The 8,023-nt window shown below is 40.9% G+C and overlaps 1 protein-coding gene across 3 annotated transcripts; it reads right to left on the bottom strand.

Annotated features, from left to right (window-relative positions):
- Window positions 1-815: 815 nt before the first annotated feature.
- LOC102787577 (ubiquitin-conjugating enzyme E2 2-like) lies at window positions 816-7,486 on the bottom strand. Of its 3 annotated transcripts, XM_087847141.1 has the most exons (8): window positions 7,117-7,486; window positions 3,871-3,934; window positions 3,748-3,779; window positions 3,383-3,460; window positions 3,151-3,256; window positions 1,949-2,042; window positions 1,787-1,837; window positions 816-1,271 (listed from the first exon to the last, which is right to left on the bottom strand). In XM_087847141.1, exons 1-7 carry the CDS (start codon window positions 7,138-7,140, stop codon window positions 1,789-1,791), a joined length of 447 nt encoding a protein of 148 aa, XP_087703267.1. In that variant the 5' UTR covers window positions 7,141-7,486; the 3' UTR covers window positions 816-1,271; window positions 1,787-1,788. The 3 variants fall into 3 exon arrangements, with proteins under 3 accessions (XP_087703267.1, XP_087703270.1, XP_087703261.1); XM_087847144.1 differs by lacking the exon at window positions 1,787-1,837 and having other exon boundaries at window positions 7,117-7,485; XM_087847135.1 differs by lacking the exon at window positions 7,117-7,486 and having other exon boundaries at window positions 3,871-4,123.
- Between the last annotated feature and the right edge of the window lie 537 nt (window positions 7,487-8,023).

The raw sequence follows: 8,023 nt of genomic DNA, 5'->3' as shown, positions 1-8,023 counted from the left end.
GCAATTATATTTCTGTTTCCTTTACAATTTTGTGTTCCAGCTACTCTGAAAACAAGAAAAAGATCAAATCACTGTGCTGTTTTTGTTCGTTATGACTCTACATCACTCTTTTGTGTTTAATCACAAAGTCTGAAGGAATCCCGAGTAAATCTGAAGCTTCATAAATCCACAGTGATCATGATCACCATGACCGATCGTCACCAAAATGATCAGTTTGAGATTTTTTGGCTAGAATTGAGCAGCTCTGCTCTGTAAGGATGACGTTACATTAGAGTTTTTAACATATGAGATGTTTTCACTCTATTTTGTGAAGTAATTACATAATAGCTCCTGTTTTTTTTATTCTTTAGTTGTTTTGTAATTCCTGGGGAGTCTGGCTAATGAGCCTTGTTTTTCTCATTTTACACTTATTTAATTTAAGCAGCATTTCTTCATTGTGTAGAAAAACAGTGACATTATGTTGAAATTGCTCTTTATTTCTTAATAAATGGGATTTAATGCGTGACTTATACTGACAGAAAGTCCAAACCACTTGTGATCTAACTGTCTGTGGCTCTCAGTGTGAAACGATTTTAACCTCCCTGAGCAGGAGGATTAATTTAGCTGATAACGGCGTTCATGTGACCTCTGAGCCTGGCTGATGATGTCAGGGTAGCGGCTCCTGCTCTCAGAGTCCGCTTGTGTTTGTGATGAATAAAAAGAGTCTGTTTCCATTCTTCCACCTGTGAGCGAAGCAGAAACAGACTTTTTTATTCATCAGGAGGAGTCTCAGAGCAGGATTTGATTCCCTGGAATGAAAACAGGACAACAGGAGCTGCAATTTGTTCAGCTTTATTGAGAAAAACCATCACGGAGCTATTAGTTGATCGATCAGCCGCGGGGAGCTCGGTTTGTGTTCCAGTGCAAAAAGAGGACGACAGTGTTGGATGATGGATGAACTAACGGCTCTAACGGTCTAAAAACAAAAGAAACCAAAAAGCCTTCTTCTTCTTTTTTTTTAAAAAGCGGTCTCATCTGCAGGAGCAGTGAGTCCGCTCTGCTTCCTGGTTTCTCAGTTGGCACGTTGACGGCTCAGAGTCTCAGCCCTTCACCCGGAAAGCAGAAAAAACCCAAACTGACAAGCGATAAAAATCAAAGGATGGGACGGGAAGGAAAGATGAACAAATTGCTGTTACAAGTGGATGAGAGGGGGGCGTGGCCACATGAGAAAACAGCAGGAGGCAGATCACATGGCGTATTTCTGAGTCCAGTCCTGAGCCGTCTTGTTGTACCTGCAGGGAGGGAGAGAAAAGGTGAGGAGGCAGGAGGCGAGAGAGGCTGCAGGACAATGCCATGCCTGAGAAACGCAGACCAAAATCCACCTGCAGCCGTTCACAGGAAACAAAACATCATTGTCACCGCTTTACTCCCACTCGCCACACGTGCAGTTTACCCCAACTGTTAAACACAGGACGCTCCTCAAGCAGCAAAACCTGCAGTTCCTCTAACGCCCACCAGAGGCTCCAGCAGTGAGTCAGTCCCCACAGAAATAAACATGTTTACAGCCCGATACACAAACTGTTTGGTCTCTATAGATAATTTCCCCCTTCATAACACCTGTACATGTGTGAGTTTTATTATATCTCACGTCTTTAGGTTTGCGTTATTTTCTCTCCCTGTGACGTCCACCAGGTCGTCCCTACCTGCGCTCCATGCAGTGAGAAAACTCTGCAGTCATGCTTTATTTGCTTCAACGTGCGTCTGAGACACAGAATCAGCAGGCAGCTCAGGTGAGCTTCGCTCTTACCCTCACAGCATGGCATACTTCTCTGTCCACTCCCTGGCTAGTCTGTTATACCTGAGACCAAGCAGCAGGACACTCGGTTATAAACCTCCACCCGCTGCTCGAAGCCGCTCTCCTCGTCCTTTGAGCAGCCGATTACCTGCAGGTTAACAGGTGTGGACTCACCTCACAGGGTCTGTTTTGTAGATGCGGGCGATCTCTGGCACTAGCGGGTCGTCGGGATTCGGGTCACATAACAGAGAACAAATGGACAAAAGGACTGCAGAGAGGGAAAAGAGAGAGTCAGAGCAGCTCTGAGGTCTGCAGCGTGCTCCTGTTTTTCACACATGACCACAAAAAATTTAACAGTCAGCGGTTTTTTTTATATCAGAGTTGAGCAAAAACATGAAACTGAGTGATTATGAGTCTGTATGGGGGACCAAAACTGCCAACAAACAAGCAAACACATCACATTATAGGCAACAATTATTATGAAAATGTGATGTATTTATTATACTGATTTCATTTGCTTCATTATTTATTATTTACTTATTTTTTTAAACTTTTTAAAATTTTCATTGTTTTAGTTTTGGCAGCTGTGGACCTCCATATTAACACACCTGCAACGACAGCAAGAAAACAAAAAAGAAAAGAAAGAAAAGAAAATGCATATGTTCAGGGAAATGTATATACAGGAGCTAAGCAAAAGTAAGATAGTACATTTGAAAAATAAACAGGAAAATTATTTAAATTAGTTGAAAATAAAAAACTGTAACTCTTAAAAAATAAATGGAAAAATTATAATATTAACAGAAAAATAAATTAAAGTAACAGGAAAATTTAACATACATAAATATGATTAGTAAATGGAAATATAATAGCATAATAATTAAAAGTAATATTGCGCATAAGATAAAAAATAGGTAAGTTAATAATTAAAAAAATAATAATAATAATAAAACCAAAATAAGTAAATAAATAAGGATGAAAATGCTTTAAAAATCAGATCTCAGCTTCAGGTTCAAACTTTATTTTCTGCTCTGTGAACAAACCTGTTTGATGTAAATATCATTATTACCTGTTACAAGGTGAAACTACAACCAAACAGATCCACCTACTGGTCAAAACCTGTACTAACAGTAAAGAATCACTGCAGGACAAAAGTTTTTAACCATTTGTCTCCCTCTGACGGGAGCGTTAGAGTCGCAATCTATAAATGAGATGCCTAATTATAGAATCTTTATTAATAAACTACAAGAAAATTAAAGCTAAAAAAACATATTTCACAAATCTTTTCATTATTCTCACCAAAGGGGAGCAGATTTAAAAACTCAATTTCAGGGTTACAGACACAGAAACATTCGGCAGTTTATATGAATGTTTCTTACCTTTAGAGATAGTTAATGCTGGAGACCACTGTGATCTCAATATATCCAAACAGATGCTGCCATTACTGTTTATATTTGGGTGATAAATTCTCGTCGTAAAGGCGACCTGAGCGGGGAGAGGAACCGAAACGACTTAGCATCACTCCAAAATCTCAGACATGTATTCAATTTTTTTTATTTATTTTAATTTTAAGGAAGTTAAAAGCCTTCAAAGGTTTAATAAAAAATTTACCTTGGGTGGTTTGAAGGGATAATCTGTAGGGAAATGAATAGTCAGGAAAAATACGCCGCCCTGATAGGGACTGTCAGGCTGCAGTTAAAAACAGAGAGAGGTTAAACACTCACATGTTCACACCACGTCACTGCCAACAGTTTGTATAAATATCAGTGAAACGACCAAAACGGCCCCTGAATCGGCTCGAACTCCGGCGCTGTTACACCTGCAGCAGTTCTGTGGATTCAGGTTTTACAAAAAACACGATGCAGCGTTTCCCACAGAATCACGCTCAGCTAGGTTTTCAGTTTCTGCTTGTTTTGACAAACTAACTGCAGTTTTTAGCTCCAAACTCTGAGGCGGAGCAGCTGTTTGATACTTACAGGTCCCATAATAGTAGCTTGCCAATGAAACACTGTAAAAAAGAGAAGGAGACGAGGGTTAGTGCAGCACACTCGTTCCTCTCTGTGAACTTTTGCGTAAAGAAAACTGAAAAGTGGTCTTACTGTCTTCGCCGACAGGACCAGCGGAGCACTGAGCCGGAGGATCTCTGGACAGGTCGGTTAGCTCCTGCAGAGGAACGACAGACGTTAAAGCCCTGCTGACTGACATCAGCTACGAGGACATTTACTGATGTTGGTCGCATCAGCAGACCCATGGGTTTCTAACGACCAGATGGTGAGTGGCTTACAGTGGTTAACGCCGTTTACCAGTCTGTACACCAAAAACCTCCCCGCAGCCATTTTGGTTGGGAGGAGGCTGCTGCTGCCACTCAGTGTAAGAAAAAAATAAACTACAATTTTTTTTAATGTTTTGCTTGCAAAGACTTGTTGACGTCCTGCTCAGAGCCGTCGCCGACATGTTGCCAACTGTTCACCGAGCACGCTCAGCTGAGTGATTAATTGCATTTTAATTTTAATGAGGAAGAAGTGTAAGGTCTCGTTTTCTTTGAGTTCCTTGAGTTTTGGTGCGAAGTTTACCTCCAATGGTGTTTTTACAGTTAAGCGGCCTCTTCGTGTGTCCTGTGTGGAGACCAGGCCTTTAAAGATGTCTGAATCCAGCAGTCAGGACTTGAAATAGCCGTGTTGAAGTTGTCAGGTTACGGGCTAAACTTGGCCGGCGATGAATCAAACTCTAAATATTACTGCGTCTGTGTGAGAGTTCAGAAACCTGCCGGGCGTTTCCTTGCTGAGATCTGCGATCATTTCTGATGTTTCTAATGCAAGTGGCTGTTGAGCTGCTTTAAAACTACTTTTTATTCTTCTAGCAAATAAGTAACTGAGCGTGACCACAGTTTTATTCTGAAGGAAATAAATAAGAGGCATTTACTTTGAAAAGCTTGAAGGTTGGTCTCCTGTGTGAAGGCTGCATTAAAACACTCGGACACACTCAGGCTTTTATTGATGTGTAAGCAGCAGAGTCTATTTTTACCGTTGACAGAAGAGCCGAGAAAACACACGGCTGTCATAGGACGGGTGGTTTGTGTTTCCAGCCTGAAGCCAAACTGCCGTGTGTGTGTGTGTGTGTGTTGTTGGTATGTGACATACAGGCGAGGCGCACACGGCTCGTCTTTCAGGTTCGGCCGAGTTTAGGAGGCGAGCACAAAAACGCTTCCTTGAAGACTCCTCACTGCCTCCATTTTTATTTATTAATATTTCCAGTTATTCTACTTATACTTAACTAAAGTTAAGAACAATTATTTTGAATGAAATAAATAAATATAACAGTGCACCAGTAACACTGAAAATACTTTGAATAAATTTGATTTCAAAAAATGTTATGCTGGATTTAAATTTAAAAATGGCAAAATTAAAATAAATAAAAACATCTGAAATGCTGTTGACATTAAAGAAAAACAAGTTTTAAAAAATTATTATTTATTTAAAATTGTATTTTTCTAAATTTTAAATAGCCTACAGATGCACTAAATTTACATCAGTGAAAATAAAGAGTAAATAAAATAAATTAAGCTAAATATTGCTGGATAAGGTGCATTTAAAAAAAAAAGGCACAGAAATAAAATTATCTTTAAAATTGCCCATAAGCACAACAAGAGTATGAAGCAGAGAGCTTGATTTAACAGAGTACAGTAGTCAGTGTTGTCACTGATCTAAGCCTGGCTATGTTAAACACATTTAATCTAACAGCAGACCCTCACTGAGCACGCTCAGTAAAAACAGCCATTATGTCTAATGAGCACTTTTTTCCCCTGTAGAGATGTTTGTATGTATTTCCTGATAAGCTGAAGGGTGAAGACGCGACATCTTGGTTGGTCAGCGTCCACCTCTGCGTTTGTAGTTTACGCTCGCCATCGAGGGCGCCAGGCTTTGGTGTCGTTTCGCGGCCATGTTGAAGACATGAGTGCACAATCATTTTGGCCTTTACCACCATTTCACTGGAGCTCAGTTATTCCTCTGTACAATAACCAGATTATACAGAGAGAGCCACTGCGACAGCTGGAAAGACGACTTTCTGGGAAAAATCCTGCGATTTCTTTGCTTCCTGTTTTCACCGGCTTTTATGCACGGACCTTTCCTAGCAAACGAAAAGGTCCGTGCATAAAAGTCGTCTCAAAAATGTGAGCTTTCCTGGTTTTGCGGTCTCACTGATTCACTCTTCTGTATGGAAACACCAACATCTGTCCATCTACAGCTCAGCTTGTGCCGTTGTGCCAAAACGTGATTGTCTATATTTAAACTGCTGTAAACGACTTGTTGACCTATAAAATGTGAAACATGTAAAATGCATTCCTCGTGAATGACGTCAATATTTCTTGAGCTACAAACAAGGTAGAAGCCACAATAAGTGACTTTTATATATCATTTATCGACTTCAAAGGTCTCATTTACATTAAAAATATATTTTTTTAAAAAGAGATCTGGCAACAAGTATAAAAACAGATCTATAAAGATGTTATAATTGACCAAAAATAATGGACTGGTTATAATGTAGGTAAAATAACACAGTTGTTAAGATTCTTGCAGATAATTTCTTTATTTTATCTATAACCCCTTTGTAAATCCTGCTCACTAACGTCTATTTACCAACATTGGAAATTGGCAACACCGTCACACTGTGAGCACTTTGTGGAGATGAAGGTATTCAGGATGAGGGGTACAAAGACATCTGTCAGCATCTGGACTGAAAGCAGCAACCTGCAGGTTAGCGTCAGCTGCTCTCACCTGTCCAAACACAGCAGGGTCCCTCGGCCCTGACGAACAGACCTGCAGAGATGCACTTTAATGTGAACACAAACCCACATTTTACAAACTGTGTCTGTGGGTGAAAACCATCAACTGTAATCACAGCTGCCGGAGAAATGCAAAGGAATAAAAATGTGTATATGTAAATGTGACGGAGAAACTAAAAAAAGAAGGGTTAGTAATTGTAATAACGTAATAAACTCTGACAGCTAATGAGCTCAGCGGAACCGAGCAGGAATCACGGAGAAGAAACCAAGTTTATTTTAAAAGGAACCAAAGAGCAGAGCAGCTTCAGGCCTGGACCATCGTTAGGTCTGAACCCCGAAAGACCCGCACTGAGGCTGATTCTCGGCTCAAACCTGCCCCCGAGTGCGGCTGATTCCAGCACATAAAACACGACTCACTGTGCGGCTGCACAGAGCTGCATTTCACCTGGTTTAATGCGAAATGCTGCAGCTGCAGTGCAGAGGGCAGGCTAACTGCTAGCTCCCAGCACACAAACGCCACACACGATGTTAAATAAACGTGAAACAGAGGGCGGTGTGTTACCTTAGAAATTCGTTTTAAAGCCATTATGTCTGCGAGAAGGGACCGGTTGTCGAGGAGGAGGTGCAGGAGGAGGAGGAGGCCAGCTAGGTGTCGCTAGCTAACTAGCATCTAGGAGTGTGCTAGCTGTGCGGCTGTGAGCTAAGCTAGCTTGGCTACACAAACTGCAGCGATGTTCCGTTAAAGCTCGACTTTTTCACGTCGCAGAATCCAGCACATTAGCCCCGACTTCAGGCTGACACTCCGATAACGGCCCCGGGACCACCGAAAGCTCAAAATGTCTTCCGTTACACACCGAGCAGCTGTCAGACAACCGGGAACAGGAGGTCTCACTCCGACCTTGTTTCCGGACACCAAATAAGACCCACCGATAGGGTGGAGGTCTCACTCCGACCCTGTTTTTTTTTTTTTTTTTTATCCAGAAGACCTACTGGCATCAGCAGGGCCGGAGACACCTGCTACAGAGGTCTGAGGTAGTGTTGCCAACTCCTCAGTAAGGAAAATCGCTATTGGCTGTCCTAAAAGTCGCTAGAAGTCGCTAAATGATGTCATCGCCCAATTTGCATAATTGGTCATGCTAATGTAATTGTAACCTACATTGTAGGAGAGAAAAATAACATTGTGGAAGAGAAATAAAGTGAGTAAAAACGTCCTAAATACATTTAGAATTTATTTAGATCTACAAATTAAATTTCTTTTAGCAATTATTGTCAGTGTTGGGGAGTAACGGAATACATGTACAGCCATTAGGTATTTAAAATACAAAATATGAGTAACTGTATTCCGTTACAGTTACCATTTAAAAAGGTGGTATTTAGACTATAGTTACTTTGTTGAAATAAATAAATTACACAGGGTATTTTCCTGTTTCATATTGTCGCGGGTCAGGACTGTTTGAGTTTTGTTTGAC

This window comes from Neolamprologus brichardi, chromosome 2, assembly GCF_056152115.1.
Source record: "Neolamprologus brichardi isolate AB-2024 chromosome 2, ASM5615211v1, whole genome shotgun sequence".
Taxonomy (NCBI): Eukaryota; Metazoa; Chordata; class Actinopteri; order Cichliformes; family Cichlidae; genus Neolamprologus; species Neolamprologus brichardi.
Note: the sequence above shows the minus strand (reverse complement) of the source record. Positions and strands in the feature narration are given on the sequence as shown.

Bases quoted from the DNA above. Each gene is read 5' to 3' on its own strand.
- LOC102787577 (XM_087847135.1), bottom strand. From the start codon at position 3,976: ATGTCAGTCAGCAGGGCTTTAACGTCTGTCGTTCCTCTGCAGGAGCTA. The intron at 3,780-3,870 runs GTAAGACCACTT...TCTTTTTTACAG, and splicing joins TGGTCCTGTCGGCGAAGACA to TGTTTCATTGGCAAGCTACT. The intron at 3,461-3,747 runs GTAAGTATCAAA...TTTTAACTGCAG, and splicing joins AAGCTACTATTATGGGACCT to CCTGACAGTCCCTATCAGGG.